Source organism: Equus quagga, chromosome 1 (genome assembly GCF_021613505.1).
Source record: "Equus quagga isolate Etosha38 chromosome 1, UCLA_HA_Equagga_1.0, whole genome shotgun sequence".
Lineage (NCBI taxonomy): Eukaryota > Metazoa > Chordata > Mammalia > Perissodactyla > Equidae > Equus > Equus quagga.
The window spans coordinates 25,311,338-25,329,605 of record NC_060267.1 but is presented as its reverse complement, the minus strand read 5'-3'; the positions used below and the strand labels follow the sequence as shown (position 1 = coordinate 25,329,605).

Sequence of the window (18,268 nt, the reverse complement as noted above, 5' to 3'; positions counted from 1 at the left end):
GCTGATTTACCAAATAAGAAAAAGAACAGGAAAAAAACAATTTGGGAACAATAATTATGACATTTATGGGATTTTGACAGGTTTAAAAGTCTTGTACCTTTTCCTGTTATGATGACCCCAGCCCCCGCTATAAAATGGCTTATAAAATGGTCTCCACAATAAGAGCCCAGTGCCTCATTAGAAAAGCCTATATTTCCTGCTCCAGTAACCAGCTGATGGAAATAAAGTTCATCTTGTCAACAGGTTTATTTATTTCCCCTTCCTCTGCTGCTTTGTTAATCTTCCTTTTATGTTTCCTTAATAACACGTGCTGGAAAAGTTCCTGAATGCATTTCAAATAAAGAGAAGTTCTGAGGAGGATTGACAAATTTCTGTTGTGTCAACATAGACACGGGCGTCTCCCAGTCTGGAATTCAATGTATAATATCTGAAGTAGATAAATGTAGACCCTCCTTTTCTCATTCATCAGATCAGGAGATATTCAGGTCTACTAATTGGTTTTAATGCATGTTATTAGAATTTTATTGCCAGTACAATAAGGATACAATGCATTTCATGTATCATACTAGACTGGCATTAAAAAATAACTAGGAGAGCTGGCTCCAAAAAGAAGGCATAGAAAAGGAAAAGTCTGGAATCCATGCTATCAAAGGAATTCTTTGGACATTTTGGGATCATGGCCATTGGCAAAATGTAGAATCTACCAAATATGACATAATGCATGCATTCAGGATCAGCCTGTCACCTACAATTAATCACTATGTATTTACAAATAAATTTATTATTATATATTGTGGTACTAATCTGTAAGTGTGGAATATCAAGCTTCTTTTAATAATTAATTCTGTAGATCAAGTTTCTTACCATCAGATGCTAAAATAAAGTACCATATTTTTGGATGATCATAGTGAGGCAGACAATATTTTGGGTTTTCCTAGTGAGAAGAAAATGTAATTCATTATTTGATCATATTTTTCAATGAATGTCTTAAACATTGGATATAAAAATATAATAATATGAAAAGACTTCTTCCTTTGATCGACTTCAAGGAACACAGATTTATTATATGTAACATCTTATAATGTAAAATCTTTGTAGTTTCTGTGTAACTTTTACAATTAGTCTGCCCCACCTGTGAAGAAAACAGTGGGTTTGCACTACTTTTCACAAAAAATTTCCGTTGCGTATCAACATACTGACCCAACTCGAAGCATGATAATTGAAATATTATCTGATAAATTTAAATTAGTATCTCCATTCAAGTTCAAAAAGTAGTTTCTGTTAACATGCCCCAGATTATTTCCTTTAATGAACTTTTTAGCTCAAGTTCACAGTCAATTTACCATCTCTGCTAAACTCTGTACCCTTTGGAGCAGTCTTTCAGTCCTAGCAAACCTAACTATACTCCTTGTTTTATCTTAAGCAACAGCCCTGTACATCTTCATTCTGTCTTCCTTGCCACATTGTCCTTACTCATGTAGCCCGTCTCTCAAGGGGTAAGCAGTGTCTCAACTTCTGTGCCAAATATTTAACAGGGCTTCCAATATTCCAAAACACTGGCTGCCAGTGACATTGTTTCCCATTAGATAAAGCAATGATAACCCTTACCACCGTATCTTGCCACGCAAAGTTGATATTGGTAACATATGTCAGTCCTAGTTTACTAAATTCCCTTGAAGGTGCTCCTAAGGATCGTTTTGTGAATGCTTAGATTTTGCTGTTATCCCTCTACGATGCCCACTACGCCACCCAGCGTAGCTCTGGGTCGTCTGTAGAGACCCTTATATTTAGGTAAAGGATAGTTTGCCTTTCTCAAGTAAATGTCTGCCTCTTTAAAATGATTTCTTTTTTTACTTTCAATCAGCATCCCCAACACTAGATGGTATCTCTTTAGCTGATCTCCTTTACTGAAAACATGGCCAGCCCAAAAGCATGACGGTGACTGTAGCCAAGAAGTACAATCATTGAGTCGGGGACTACCGAGGCACAAAGGGGCACCCTGTCCTTTTTGACTGTTTACTTTGCAGAAAGCACATGGCTAATATCAAAGAAATGCTGTTAACACTTTCTTTTGAAAAAGCTATTTTCAGTAATTCGAAGAAAAAGACAGCTTACAAATGCCAGGAGTGGAGATATACAATAAAGGCAGCAGCACCAGGTGAAAAGCAGTTACTCTCGAAATGACAAGGGGTGTTTGAGCCTCTCCGAGAAGGGACAGGACTTCTGTATGGAAGTGTCATGTGCTATTTCTTCTTTTTAAATTTGCTGTAGACACGAAGGCTTGGAAGAATACCAAAAAACATTTCAACTCAAGCCCTTCTCTCCTAGATCACCTTGACTGCTTTACGTTACAGCTGCCATGAGCTTCTCAACCTTGTTCCTGCATCCACACGTCTCACCTGTGGAACATGCTTCCATCAGCATCTCATTGTCTGCAATGATTTTGCCACTCCCAACACACTCTCCTCCCAACACACTCTCCTTCCTGCACCCTCCAATCCTCCATCCCAGGTGAGAATTCCTTGGAGAATAATATAAGAGCCAGCGAAAGAACAGTAAAAAAGAGCAATTGAGCAAAAGTCAGGAGGCCTGGTTTCTTATTTTTTTTTTTTTTTTGAGGAAAATTAGCCCTGAGCTAACTGCTGCCAATCCTCCTCTTTTTGCTGAGGAAGCCTGGCCCTGAGCTAACATCCATGCTCATTTTCCTCTACTTTTTATATGTGGGATGCCTACCACAGCATGGCTTGCCAAGCGGTGCCGTGTCCCCACCCGGGATCCAAACCGGCAAACCCCGGGCCACGAAGCAGAATGTGCAAACTTAACCGTTGCACTGCCGGGCCAGCCCCAGGAGGCCTGGTTTCCACTCTCAGGTCTGCTACTAACTTACCAGGTGGACATGGGAGAGTCATTTCAGTAGATAAAAGTTGGAGGGCAAGTGAAATTGTGTCTAAAATTTCCTTCCAAATAATTCTATGAAATAACTTGTGTTTATATTAATTTCCTTAAAATTTAATCAATATTAAAAATGGAAGAAATTTATGCTTCTGCCTCGGTTGAACACCAGCAAAACAAGTCCTTGCTTTCTCTCAATAGTCCTAATTTCATAACTGTTTATGGTTTATATAAGATAGAAAGCCCCAAATTTTGCATCCTGACTTCCTCTCCCCTTTCAGCCCAGGACTTCAGCTATGAGACATTTTAGAATTTGGTCCTAACCCAACTCCAGCATCGTCTCTTAATACTTCCCTAAGCACCCTGTGCTGTAGCCGCACTGAACTTCTCACCCTCCACATAAAGGGTAGCTTCTCTCTGGAACTTTGAGTCTTGTGGCTTATCTCTGGATTTGTGGCTCATCTCAGTTGAAGGGGGGCGCATGAGTGTTTTACCACTGTGGTTAAGAGCCAGGAGTCCAGAGACAAACTACCTGGGCTTGAATATTGACTGTGCCCCTTGTGTGGCCTAAGGTCCTGGGGTAAGTGGTTTGTACTGAGTCTCAGTTTCCTTACCTATAAATTGGAGATAATATCTACTGCTTAAACTTGTGAGAGTCACAGGGGTTAATCAGTGTACAGTGATTGGGAGCTTACCCAACACAGCAAATGTTAGCCATTGTTGTTATAATTTTGGGGGAGATAAAGATGAAGGAGGGAGCATGTGAGTCCAGAAAAGATATGAAATTTGAGGGGAAAAAAAAGTAGTTATCAAATATCTGATGGGTTCCAACACACATAGTGAAGCTGGATCAGTCATTCCTCTGCTCAGACACTTCCGCAGGCTTTCCAGGTCACTTGGACTAAAGCTAAAGTCCTTCCAAGGCCTGCCAGGCTCTGGGTGGTCTAGATCCCCTTCCCCTCTGTGACCTGATCACCTACTCCTCCCCACACTCCTTCAGATCTAGATAGATTGGCCTCTGGCTCTTCCTCTAAACTGCCAACCACACTCCAGGCATTTCCGTTGGATGTGCCTTCTGCCTGGATTGCTTACCCCACATGACCACATGGCTAAATCCCTCATCTCCTTCCTGTTTTTGTTCCAATACCTTCTCCTTGATGAAGCCTGACCTGACATCCTATTTAAAATTTCATCCCTTTCCCTTACCACATATCTCATTGCACTATTGTGAGTTCTTTATGTGTTTATGCCTCAGTCTAGAAGATGAGCTCTTAAATGACCATTGGACTAGATAAGTGTATTGATTGAAAAACAAACTTTGAAGTAAAAAAAAAGAAACAAAACAAACAAACAAAACTCGTGTTCAATTTTCTGATTTAGAAAAATAGTTGCTAAGTGACTTTAAGTAAATTACTTCATACTGGCCCTGAATTTCCTTATCTATAAAATGAAATTTATAATATCTACCAAAATCAGTTGAGACTCTGATACAAGAAACAGAAGACCCAAAACAAATGCTTAAGGGAAAAAAAGGAGATGTATGGGCTCTCCAAACTAAAAATTCCAAAAGTTTGCTATTTAAGGTATAACTTGATCCAGGGGCTCAAATGATGCCACTAAATTTTAGTCTTTCTGCGTCATTTGGCTTTATCTCCTCCTCGTTGAATCCATCCTCAGGCTCTATATATTGCGCTAAGATAAAGCTTTGAGCTGCTCCTGATCGATATTCTCGTGGATTCAAGTACAAAAGGAAAGACAAGGTTTCTTTTCCCAATAGTTTCAACAAAAGTCTTGGGCCTGATTTTCATGGGCTTGAACTGGATGAAATACTCATCCTTAAAATGGTTGCTGTAGCTAAGGAAATAAAATACATAAAATACACTCATTGGCTAATATCTAGGTCACATCCCTACCCCTGGAGCTGGAATCAGTCCCAAACAAACTTATAGACTGGGAAAGAAGAAGGTGTAATTCTGCATAAGAAATGCAGGGTCATGTTTCCAAAAAGAGAGGAAATAAATGCTGGGGGATGAGCCAGAAATAACTACTATGCAATGTATTACTCTGTCATATTTTTGTAAAACTAAATGAGACATTGTTCACAAAGCATTTAGCATAACGGTTGGTACATGAAAATTTCCATTGCTGAATGAGGCCCTTGGCACACAGCAAATGCTAAGAAAATGTCAAGTGAATAAGTAAAAACTGAATCTGCTAGAGGAATTCTTAGAATGAGTAATTTATAGATAAGTTTGCTTTATTTTTACAGTTAACTCTTTGATTAGTTTTCTTGTTGGCAGAGATTATGAGAGATTGTCACATCTATTGTCACATCAGCTTTCTGAATGTATCCTACTGAATCTAATACAATTATACTGAGATATAATTATAGCAAAAGCAGTTTTAGCCTGTATCCAACCTCACTATAGTGGTTATCTCATCCAATAAATGCATATGGGGCTTCTCATAAGTTTCCAGACTCTGCTGCTGCTGGGAATGTGAAGAAGATGGCACAGCACCACCGTCAAGAGTTATATTTCTTTGTTTCATACCTAAGCCTTGTGGGATATAACAATAAACATAACAAAAACCTACTTCTTGAATAGTAAAGGAAATAGACAATTTTAAAAAGTAAGCAACTTAATAAAATACAAATTTGCTAAGAAAAAATAATAAATTATAATAATTGCCAAGAAGTTACTAAGGATCAATGAAATTTTGGTAGAGAATTTTAGAGGTCCTACTTCAGAAAGAGTGATGGGGAGGGATCCCATCTGGAAAGTGTCATTTAAACTGAGACCTGAAAAATGAGAAAGAGCTATGTATGGACCAGAGGAAGGAGCTATTGAGAATTCAGGCTGGGTCCTTTAGCTAGAACTTGAGTCCCAGCTCTGCCTTTTCCTTGCTGTGTGACTTTGGGCAGGTTACTTAACCTCTCTCTATGCCTCCCTTCCTTCATCAGTAAAATGGAAATAATAGTAACTACGTTTAAAGACTGCTATGACACTGCTTTCTTTCCTTCACGCCCTTATCTTCTCTTGCATAACTGGTAACATTCCCTTCTTGCCTTCCTGTCTCTTTTTTTTTTTAAAAGATTTTATTTTTTCCTGTTTTCTCCCCAAGCCCCCCGGTACATAGTTGTATATTCTTCGTTGTGGGTCCTTCTAGTTATGGCATGTGGGACGCTGCCTCAGCGTGGCTTGATGAGCAGTGCCATGTCCGCGCCCGGGATTTGAACCAACGAAACACTGGGCCGCCTGCAGCGGAGCACGTGAACTTAACCACTTGGCCACGGGGCCAGCCCTGCCTTCCTGTCTGTTAACCCCTACAAGTCACTAACTGTGCTACTGCTGAAGCCATCCTTCTGAACTGCAAATCAGACTGTTACAGACAGACCCTGCCTTAACGATGGATCAACTTACGATTGTTCAACTTTATGATGAGGCAAAAGTGATTCACATTCGGTAGAAACTGTACTTCAAATTTTGAATTTTGATCTTTTCCTGGGCTAGTGATACGTGGTACGATACGCTCTCGTGATGCTGAGCAGCAGTGGTGAGCCACAGCTCCCAGTACGCCGCGTGATCACGAGGGTAAACAACGGACACACTTAGAACCATTCTGTACCCACCCAACCATTCTGCTTTTCCCTTTCAGTACAGTCTTCAATAATTTATGTGAGATAGTCAGCGTTTACTGTAAAATAGGCTTTGTATTAGATGATTTTGCCAAACTGTAGGCTAATATAAGTTTTCTGAGCACATTTAAGGTAGGTTAGGCTAAGCTATGACATTTGGTAGGTGAAGTGTATTAAATGCATTTTTGACTTAGAATATTTTCAACTTACAGGGGGTTTATTGGGATGTAACCCCATCGTAAGTCAAGGAAGATCTGTATTTCCTTTACAATGACTCCTCTTTACTTTTTGCAAAGAGTCCAAATTAGTTAATATGGTGTGGCAATCCTTCCACGGTATGGCCCTTGTCTACATCTCCAGTTTTATTTTTCATCATACCCCCTCATTCACCCCAATCTTAAACCCTTAGCTTTATACACATTATCTACTTAAAACTCCTCTAACACGACATGCTGTTTCCTATGTCTGAACCTTTGCAGCGTCACTGTTCTCTGCTTGTAAATTTGGTCTTGGGGAACACTAAGGTGATTCTGTTATCTCTTCCAAGGAGCTTTTACTAGATTCTTCCAGCACCTCCAGCCTAGAGCCGACCACCATCTCTATCTGGTTTTCTTTTGCCCCACCTCATATGGATGATAGTAATGCTTTTTTTGTGTATGCCTGGCAATGAGGATGATCTGATAAGCAAGGAGAAACTGATAATACAGGAGAAAGAGAGGGAATAATTCCATGAGAAAAAGTCTTAAAAATATTTTAAAAGAATGGTTTATGGAGCATGAGTGGAGGCATTGGCCTTTGATAGAGTTAAGAATCTTTCTTTGATTGTAATGGAGGGACAGCCTACAGGATGAATACAGGTGAATTTAGATTGATACACTGAGTGGAGGGAAGATGCAGCAGTTTCTGTTTCGTGCTTCCTTTTTTGTCCACGGAGCATGGAACAGGATGATTAGCTAAAAGTGAAGAGAGAGAAGGCACTGTAGCAGAGTTGCAGAGAAAAGGAGTGTAAATACCGGTCTGGGACTTTGTAAAGTTGAGGTAATAATAATCTACTAGCATCCAGTGAACCAAGAGGTAAGGTCATCGACTGAGAGTGGGCAGGTTCTGTTGGAAATTTGAGAAAAGAGGAGCAACTTGACAAAGGAAGCACAGTATGACTGTTGGTGGCATTGATGGCCCATTTGAGATTTGTGGTAACGAATTTACAGTGAGAGCAGTCAGTGTGGTCAGAATAGTTGTGCATTTTCCTCCAGGATCATGCAGCTGCTCATGTGGGAACACAGGGAAGTGACTAGTTGGGTTTAACCATAATTGACCCTCTGCTGGGTGATACAGTGGAGGCAGAGAACAACAAAGGAGTTGTGGATTTTAATAAAAGATTATTATGCTGAACTGTGATTTCAAGCTGGACAAGGAGAGAGGGGAGAGCATGGGGGAATTATTGAAAGTGAAAAGTGGAAGGGTCATTAGGTTCAAGGTCTAATGAGACAGCGAAAATGCTGGAGTGGGAATACAAGAGTATCTGAGCTGACCAGAGAGTGGGGTGCTTAAAATGGATATTGTAAAAGTAAAGTAATGACATTTTATGAATAGTCTTTTCTACATATTGCTTATGGCATGTTGAAATATTTTGATGGAGACCCCAAGAGCTAACATATAAATCAGAAAATCAAGCCACAAATAACTGTGGGTATTTAGCAATGTCATTAGTGAGCTAATCAATGATCATTTAATGTTTGTTCAAAACGCGTCAGTTGTGAATGACTCTAGATTCCTGGATTTTTACAAAGATAAACCACACGATCCTAATACCTCAAAGCAATTGCGGTTTTCTCAAAAGATACAAGAAGCAAAATATAGAAAAAAAAAAATAACTGATGTAAACAAAAGCTTTTCCCTAGTTTCCTTACATGCGTTTGTTCTGTTTTAGGCCCAGCAAGACTGGGCGAAAGCCCATTAAAGGACAGGTTCCCATGCGGTTGGCCTGATTCTCTAGTTGGCAGGGCAGAAGTAACAATACACAATTGGTGTATCACTTCTCACGTACCATGATCTCAAGTTTCCCATTTCTGTTCCTGGTCCAGAATTCAAGGCATCGACTGTTGCTTCCTGCCATCATGAATCCATTCCATCCCCCAATGAACATTTTAAACAAAATTAATATTTCTTTCTTTGTTAAGATGTAAAATCCACCCAAAATGGGTAATTTAGGACTTCCTAAGGCCATTCAGATCCCACAATAAGAAACAGACAACCTGGGTCTAGAAAAACGTGACAGCTTTATTTCCCAAAGAATTCAGAAAGTCCCTAAGAATAGGAAATTGGGAGACTAAAAAGCTGCCCACATTTCACAACAATATCATTGAAAAAGGAAAAGCAGTTGAGGAAGGAGTTGAAGTTAAGGATATTAGTGAAAAGACATGACCAAATGCTTTCACTTTTATCCTCATTTCTCTACAGAAATGCGATCTAGTTACTAGTTGCAGCCACTTGCTGTGGATGTTTGGAGTTGGCGTGTGTGAACCTGATGTTGTCATGGTGATTTGAGTATTCTGGGAGTTTTGCTTTTTCTTACTAAGTATTATAGCTGATTCTACTATCCAGAAGATAATGATTTTGAAGCAATATTTTCACAGTAGAGTATCTAGGTTTCCCTTGCCTGTGGGAGTTAAAGCTTTCGTATTTCCCATTTAGCTGTTTTTTAATAAATGTTTTGTTGGAACAACTAAGCATGGTATTCCACTAGTTACTAATCAATGTTACAAAATGTAAGACAATGACCTATGATTAGTACTAAGCTTGTATAGTAGTGCATATGTTGTCTGATAAATAAAAATTGGGAAAACAAACAAAATAAAAGGAAAGATATGGACCCAACAGACCCCTCTCTCTCGTGAGTCATTTGGTATCATTGACTGTCCTGCTTAGCCCTGCTTCTTCTTCAGACTTACGTAGTACTGACTGCCTCTGAATTTTCTCGCTCGTGGCATGGGAGTCAGAGCTCTCTAGAATTTGGAAACAATTTTCTTAAAAAGCTATTGCAAGCAGCTTCAAGCCTCAGTTCTTCCTCCAGCAAGTGAGTCCTATCTAGAGAACAAAAGTGTGGTTTTCTTGTTTAAAGTTCGGGTTCCTCCTTAGATCCAATCATTAAAAATATACAAATTTCACAGCACTGCAATGTAACCAGTCTGTGTAAAAATCCCATTCTTCCTGTGATTAGAAGGCTGTTTCCCAGCAAGCTTTACTGACTTTCATCTTCTACTCCACCCTCAGTCTCCACAGAACCAATTTCTCACAGCATTAGATACTGTGATTTGATTTTTTTAAGGGACTGTACATATTCCTAGAACATAGCATCTTAAAGCACATTTAAGCCTCAATTAATGTAGTTTCACCAGGTATGTGAAGTGATTCTTGCATTCCAGTCACAAATGACTTATAGATGGTTGGCCGTGCCATCCGTGCAGACTTGGCTTTGATTTGTATACGCCCGTGAATTGTCTCTGTGGAGAAAATGTACAGAGGTAGCATTTCACTTTTATGTTTTTCATCAAACAGCTTCCTAGTGACAGAGAGAAAGGTATGAAAGTTCTTAGGGAAAACACTCTGTATTACCAGGAGGTTGTTTCTTCAGAAGTCAGAGGCTTCTGCACACTGCGAAGGGAATACTAAATTAAACCTGTGCTAGAGGATTCCTTTCAGATAATCAGGCTTTCCAAAGCCACCTTTGCCTCATGCGAACAAAGTGGTCTACAGGTAGCTGCTTATAAGTTATTTTGTCATACAATTAAAGGAACTTTGATTCTAAAATGCATGCTTCTGTGTACCAATATGAAATATGTAGTGTCGGAAACATTCTCAACCAAAGAAAGCACTGCAAGTCCACACTGGGACGGGTGCTGGGTGGTTTGTAGGGTCCAGGGAGTCTCCCTTGAGCCTCCTTGAGAGCCTGCAGTCCTACCACCGTAAGTTCAGTCCTTTGAATTAAGGCTTTGTATTGGCAGCCTTTATTAGTGTAAACCAAACCCTGCATAGCCACATTTTAAGTAATTATTAATAATGATCCCTTTAAGAAATATTTATTTATCAATTTTCTTTATATCTCAAGAGTTACTTATGAGAGAATGGAAAACCACACCAAATGCCAGATTTTGCTAGGACGTAGGTAAGATGCAAACCTAAAATACCAGTGTCCACCTAGATAGGCAGACCTTAGGAACTCTGGGAAATACGAGCATGTTGTGTGTCATAAAAGGGGGATATCGAAAACAAAGATGCTGTAGGTAACTTTGAGACCTGTTTCGCAGTTCTGCGTAGGTCTAATATGATGACAATATTGAAACGCTATTTTGACCTCAGGATCTTAGTCTACTTTCCTCTGTGATTCTTGGGTAAATACTTGAATTTGTGATATTGAAGTCTTATGGGTGGATTCCAGCCTTTTTATTTTAATAGATTAGTTCCATTTTATTGCAAAACATTTTGAGATGCATCTTCTAAACCAACACCACACCATGGTACACCATTGAGAATGCAGAGAAAACATTCACGAAAGGAATGCCCCTCTGGAAATATCTTCCCGCATCATACGGAGTCTCTCCCCAGCCATTGGAAGGACATTGAATGTCAATGGATTTCAGCTTTGACTACAGCTCCTCATTTGCTTTAATTTAGAGGTCCCAATCTCAGTTCTTTATGGGGTGTTTAGGTTTCCTTGTAGGCCTCTTAGGAATCGCAAGCTTCTTTACTCCTTAACTGTATACTTCATTGCTGTAATTGAAGCTCTTTTGTTGCTGTAATTCCTTCCTAATGTTACAGTTTTAGTCAAGTATTCTTCCCCTCCGGAGGTATTAATTATTGCCAGTTTTGAAAATATCCTTGCTTGATGCGTAGTTTTTGGTTCTGGTGCCAAATCATGTCACTGTTTCCTGTTCTTCCTCGAGGTGAAAAGATTTTTCATCCTTTTTCTTCATTCTTCATCATACACCATGCCCTTTTTAACCTCTGTGGTGTAATTTAGAGCATCTATGTCCCCCAGTTAGAAAGTCAGCATCCTTCGTATTTTCATGTATTTCACCAATTTGCGGTATATGTCTCAAGACAGAAGATTTAAATTTCATCTTATTTGCTATCAGCGGTGAAATTATTGGTCACTGGAGCTTATGATGGTCTATCCTTGCTAAGGATTTACCTATGGTTTATAGCATGTCATTGAAATGAATGGTTATTTTCCAATGACAAAGGCCTTCATTGAAATACAAAGTTGAAAGAGAGGATATTTCTTCAAATGTCGCAGACTGTCCTGGAAAATATCCCCTAGTTTGAAGTTGTGAGTTTTTCCTTATTTAGTCCTGGTAACTATTTCAGATCGTAGACAGTTAAATGAATTCTGTGTTATTATTGAACTTCATAATCTTCTTTTCATTCACGTATATACACACTCACACACATGCACGTGCACACAAAATCTACTCCAATTAAAGACAAAAGACTCCTTAATTATTGTTTTACAAAAAGTTACAAACACTAGGAAAGATTTTAAAATAAAAGCAGTCACTCTTGAACCAGCATTTACTCAGTGTCCACACTGAGACCACCCCTGTTCTAGGCAATGGAGAAAGGGCATTAAGCTGGACAGACAAATTGACAACTCCCACAGAGCCTGAGTTCTAGAAACTTGATCCAGACTCCACTTTCATTTTAAATGTATTTTGTTCTTCCTCATCTGATTATGTGCTAAGAGGCCTCTATATTCTCCATTCAATAGGAACAAGTTCTCCATGATGAGAACACGAATTTGTGTTTTAGTGCTTGGAATTATGCGATTTATCCTAAAGTCATCTGCTTCTGAAAGTAGTACAAGTGTATTTCATTATATAAAAGGGAAATACACTGAAATTTATTATTATTTTACTGAACATAAATCAGGAAATAGACTCAATATACATTACCGAAGGACTGACATTTCAAGCCCCTCAGCCATGTGTTTCAGTAAATGTGTTTCCTTGTTCATTTACTGCTCTATTTTGAATCATTGCCTCTGCTCATATGACTGTTGATGTCTCTCTCTTCAGCCTGGATGAACCCATTTCTTTTCAAGGGCAAGAGCTTCTGCAGAATAATAGGAAACCTTGGCCTGAGCTACCCAAAACACTTGCTTATTATCATATTGTATAGGACTCCAAAAAAGAATTGAGACAGAGTCTAGTATAATCTTTTTTTATTTGAACTTTATTTTGTTTTATTAAAATACAAATACAAACACAGTAGCTCTCAATATTTTTATGAATATTTTGCTACCTACTGTGACATTCTCAAATATTTTATTGATTCCATCTTACTGATGTATGCATATCTTATTTATACTTTATTGTGTGATTTTTAAAGAGTTTAAGTTTATGACTTGATGCAAAAGAATTGCACATCTCCAACTTTACAATGAAAATTTAAAACATTGGTTTGAATATACAGAAATACAAATGGACGGTAAATTTTGATGGTTTTGGTCACACAAGTTAATTTCACACGTTGGGCAGTAATTATGAAAACTTCCCACGGTGACCCAAAGAGTATCAGTGAGCTCCCCATTCTGCTGTAGGATTTCTCTCTGAGATAAATGTTCTGTATGTGTTTTCTCTCAGGAGGTCGAGTTGTGTCGTGTTAGCAGTCAAGAGAAGCTGGGCCTGACAGTCTGTTACCGAACGGATGATGAAGAAGACACCGGCATTTATGTCAGCGAGGTAAGAGATGCCATGGAGAAGAGATTAAGGGAAGGAGACCTCGAGGAATAGAGGGAAATGACTCACAATGAGAAAATCCTTGGGAGGCTTGAATGTGAAGGATTGGCCATGTTCCAATACTTGTCACTTTCAATTAGGAAAGTAAATTATGTTGCCCAAGTAACGTAATTGTTATCAGCTTGTTTAATGTGGTTGCTTTCACCACAGAATCCCAGGAAGAAGTGTAAGAATGGTAACATAGCCTAAATTTGAATAAATTCCCATAAGTATGCAGGAAGTCAAGCAAAGGTTTTGATCAGCAAATATTTGTTCTTCCATTCCACTGTGTCTTTTATCAATTTTGTTAACAATAGCATCGACTGATTGTTTTAAATCTCATATTCACAATAATCCCATATTTTACTCTGCTGACAGGATTGATAAATTTGAATATCCAGGAAGCGCATCTATTAGTTTGTTTTATTCAGCCCCATAATCACTTTCAAAAATGAGGTACTTAACTGTGAAACACCCTTAGTATTAATTACTTTGAAAAAATGTGAAGAACAATTTATTATAGATGATTTTCTTTCTTTTTTTTTTTTTTGTGGTGAGGAAGATTCACCCTGAGCTAACATCTGTTGCCAATCTTCCTTTTTTTGCTTGAGGAAGATTGTCCCTAAACTAGCATCTGTGCCAATCTTCTTCTATGTTGCATGTGGACTGCCACCACTGCATGGCTTGATGAGCCATGTGTAGGTCTGTGCCCGGGGTCTGAACACGAAAACCCTGGGCTGCCAAAGCAGAGCGTGCAAACTTAACCACTGTGCCACCAGGCCAGCCCCTAGATGATTTTTCTAAACTCCCAAAAGAATCATTTTATGAGAAATAGTAAGATATGATTTTTTAAAAATTATATATGCATATGATTAAAAATTAAATATCTATACATGCAAACATGTATGTACCTGCATATATCTATATTATCCAACTTCTCCATATGTATGTATGCACACACATATATGTGTGTGAAACCACGTATGTGTATATGTATATGTGTGAAAATGTATATATGTTTATGTATATATATGCAGAAGTTAGACAAGCTAGATACTAATTGCCGTTCCATGCTGTTCCAAGTTTTCTTGGCCATTGCCTAACTTACTGAGCTTCAGCTTCCTCAACTAGAAACTTAGTCCAACAATGCTTATCTCATTGTTTTTATAGAAGTGTTTAGAATATGGAAAAGAGAATGTAATTAATGCACTTAGAAAACTACACAGCTCTATAAATGTGAATGTTACTCTTTATCATTTACCAAGGAATTTACTGACTGGCTCTTGCAATGGAAAAGTCTCCAGAGAACATTTGACTTATATACCTCTTTTAAACATACAACTATGCTAATCCCTCCGATTATGGTGAGGAAGTATGGGGGAGCACCTGCAGAATTATCTTCTGTAATATGTAGAAATAGAAATATAGAAGTTTAATATTAGTTTAATTACAATTCTGAAGACAAAGTTTTAGATTTGAATAGCTTCTAAATAGGATGCAATTGATTAATTATCCCTCACTTTCATTTAGTCTAAGTCTCTCTTTGCTGTTTAAATATGTCAGCTTTGGAAGTTTACTTTTCAGGGATAGTAAAGAAGCCACAGGAACTGAACATGTGTACTTGGGAGGCATGTTTTCCTTATACCTGTTACATGTAATTATAGTGTCTTTTGTTCTGGATTGATCACTGAAAACTCATTGACTAGATGGCACCACCTAATAAGAAAGCAATATCTAATTTCCGGATAGGATGGGTCAACCCATGCTACACTGGAAATACTTTGCTTAAAAAAACACTTTGATGGAATAAGCTCAAATAAATGTTTTGAAGCCATCATGTGAAATGTGATAGATGGAATTGCCCCTTGTGAACAGCAAATCATCCCTCGTTTGGCCCATTAAAATGTTGGTAAACTCTTTCAAAAGCCTCAAATATCTATTTATTCTAAAATAACATAGTTAATTCATGTCATCTTGTATGTAAAATAGTGCCCAGTAATAATCTACATGGATAGGATTTTTTGAGGAACATAGATTATAATCTCTTTATAAATTAATGTGCTCATGAGATAGAAATTCCTTTAATACGTATGGATTTACCATATAGCTATCAGCTTTTCTAAGACAGCTAAGGCAGGATTTAAAAATCACCCTAGTAGAAAGTGAATTTCCTGGGTCCAGAGAATCCTAGTAATAGCATCAGCTGAAGATTGTGTCAGCCCGAGACCACGTCTGACAGTTGGCATACAGACATGAGTGAATAGATGTGATAAAGAAAAAAAGAAGAAAGGATAAAAGGGCGAAAGAAAGAGGGAGAGAAAAGTCCTTCTCAAATCAAGTTCTGCTCTAGTTCTTTTTAATTTTATTATCATTAATTCTAAAATAGTGCATATATATTTTTAGAATCAGTGATTTCTGACAGAGAAAAATTTGACATGCGCTCTATAATTCAATAGGGAATTTTAAAGGTTTGTAAAAATATTTTTAAAACGACACTGTAAGTTCCTGGGAAGATATTTCATATCCAATTGAAAATGTGTGTCCTGTCCATTACAGGTAGATCCAAATAGCATTGCTGCCAAAGATGGCCGAATTCGAGAAGGAGATCGCATTTTGCAAGTATGTGGTATTGTTATTTCCTTCAGTTTCTTACTATCTGCCCAACAGTTTTAATTTTATTTTGTTTCTTGTAAAATGTTAGGAAAAAGAATTTGTCTTTGCTTCTGGATAGTAACATCTACAAAAAGCTATCATTTAAACCTTTTTTTAAAGTAAGGATAGTGCCATTTATTAAGAATTATTAGCTAATAATTAATGATTAAGACATAAACTCTGGGCTCAGACTCAACTTCAGCGTCCAGCTTCACCACTTACACATTACTTAACCTCTCACTGCAAGCCTGTTTCCTCATTTAAAAAAAAAATGATAATAATAAAACATATTGTTGCAAAGGTTAAATGTGATTATGCATGTGGTATGCCTAGCACCGTGCACGGTAAACAGTAAACATTAACAGCTATTATTACTAGCGGCACCAGCAGTTATTGCTGCCTTTTCCAGAATAAGTGAGGTAAACATGGATCCCAATGTTCCATTACTATAGGAAAGTCTAGAAGTCTCAAGACGTTTTAATAATTTACAAATGAGTTGCTGGGGACAGGTGGAAGAAATATGCTTTTTTCTGCACGTGGAAATGTGAAAACATGGAGACTGATTAAATTTCAGTTTAATGAGGGATATGGTAAGCAGATCACAGCCCAAATCAAGAATAATGTTGAAAGCCAAAGTTCCCGTCTTAAACTAACCCTGCCGCGGCCAGCTCTGTCCATTCTGAGTCCTTTCTCATAAGGAACGGCTGCAGGAAGACACACAGCTCCCCAGCCCTTGTGTCCAGATTAACCCAAAATAAGAACAGGCACCCTTCAGCGTTGAGTTTCAAGGCAGATCACAACCGCAAAATGCAGGAGGACTCAAAAGACAAACTGAAGAAGTACAAAGTGTTCAGCTATTCTGCAAGACTTGTAGTCATTCTCACAGGTCTGTGGTTCCCCTCACTGGATATGAGCCCCTGAAGAGTGTTTCTTTAAGTTCAGCACATTTGGATTCAACACTCTGCCTAAAACCAGGGCTTCAAAAATAGACAAGATGCCGTCCCAGCATTTGGGGCACTCCCTCCGTAATTAGGAAGATGATGTGTACACAGCACCATGCAGTGTGACCTTGTCGTGATAAAGTTGTGCCCGAGGTGCCTTGGGCACACTCCAGCAGGTTATCCTGCCCAGCCTTCTGTGGTTCTTTCCTTTCTCTAGGGTGACACATCACTTCTTCATTCATCCCTTCTCCCTTCTCTAGCTGGATGCCACAGAACTCCTTTTCATCAGGAACCCTCTACTGAAAGCCCCAATTAGGAAAGAATACAAGCATGAATTAGTGGTCATTCTTGGTCCTACTAGTTTTCAGAAAACTTTAAGAATATATGATTTCTACTTCAATGAGTGGTGACCTGTAGTTAAACAAAATGGAATGTGTCTGTCATTGCATATATGAGGGGAAGGAAAAGCGAATCAGGAAACCAAAGCTCAGTCTTGTTTACTACCATATTTTAAATTCTTTCTTTCCCATACATAAATAAATGAATGAGTGAAACAAAGGTATTCAGTGGAGAAAACAATAGGATAGATCAATAAAATCTGCAGTAAATGTTTACTTGTATAGCCTCATTAAGAAATAAGGGTACCATTTCAGTGCAGCATCCAGATAAGGAAAGCTTCAAAATATTTTACTTTTTTTGATTTGGAAATAATTTTAAATGTATTCTTCACTTTGTTAACATCTTCAACTAAGTATACTGAAAAGAATGTAGCCTTCTTTTCATGCTCAGGGCCGTGTTATGCCCAGAAATCATTATACAGTGTTACAATAGAATAAAACGCTCAGTGGCTAAAAAGTCTGAAAGATTTTGTGCCCCAATATTAAATGACCCTATTGGGCTATGTTTTCTGGTGTTGGGTCTGTATTTTGTCATTTTTTTCTTGCTGTTTCCAGCTTTCACCTCTTCCTCTCACCAGCTACTTACATCTGCTGCTGCACCCTCACTGGCTCCCTTCCTAGTTTCCAGCTAACACTTACCTATGGGTTAGATACACAAATACAGTTATTAAAATTACATCTTTTAGTTCAGTGGCTAGACTTGGATAGAAATAAAGTACATATGTTTCCATATATGCATACTTTGTTTTGACACTTCCTTGTTCTTGGCTATAGTGTGGGCAGATAAAGTTTTCAGATAAAATATTTGCTGGATAATAAGGCATTACTTAATGGAGTTGGTTCATTGAAGAAACAACAGCAGGGGTGATAAAGTGCTATTGTCTGCCTGATTACTTTATATTCAGTGACAAATATGTCACACTTAATGAATAAATACACGTCACATTAAAAAGCCTAGAATTCAATTCTATC

General features: G+C 38.2%; 1 protein-coding gene across 2 annotated transcripts in view; it reads left to right on the top strand.

Annotated features, from left to right (window-relative positions):
- Nucleotides 1–18,268, top strand: part of PDZRN4 (PDZ domain containing ring finger 4) — a 336,843-nt gene that overhangs the window by 303,891 nt on the left and 14,684 nt on the right. For both annotated transcript variants that reach the window (XM_046654289.1, XM_046654279.1), the window contains 2 exons: nucleotides 13,171–13,269; nucleotides 15,862–15,924. In XM_046654289.1, coding sequence (XP_046510245.1) covers nucleotides 13,171–13,269; nucleotides 15,862–15,924 — 162 coding nt within the window. The remainder of the gene's footprint in view (nucleotides 1–13,170; nucleotides 13,270–15,861; nucleotides 15,925–18,268) is intronic.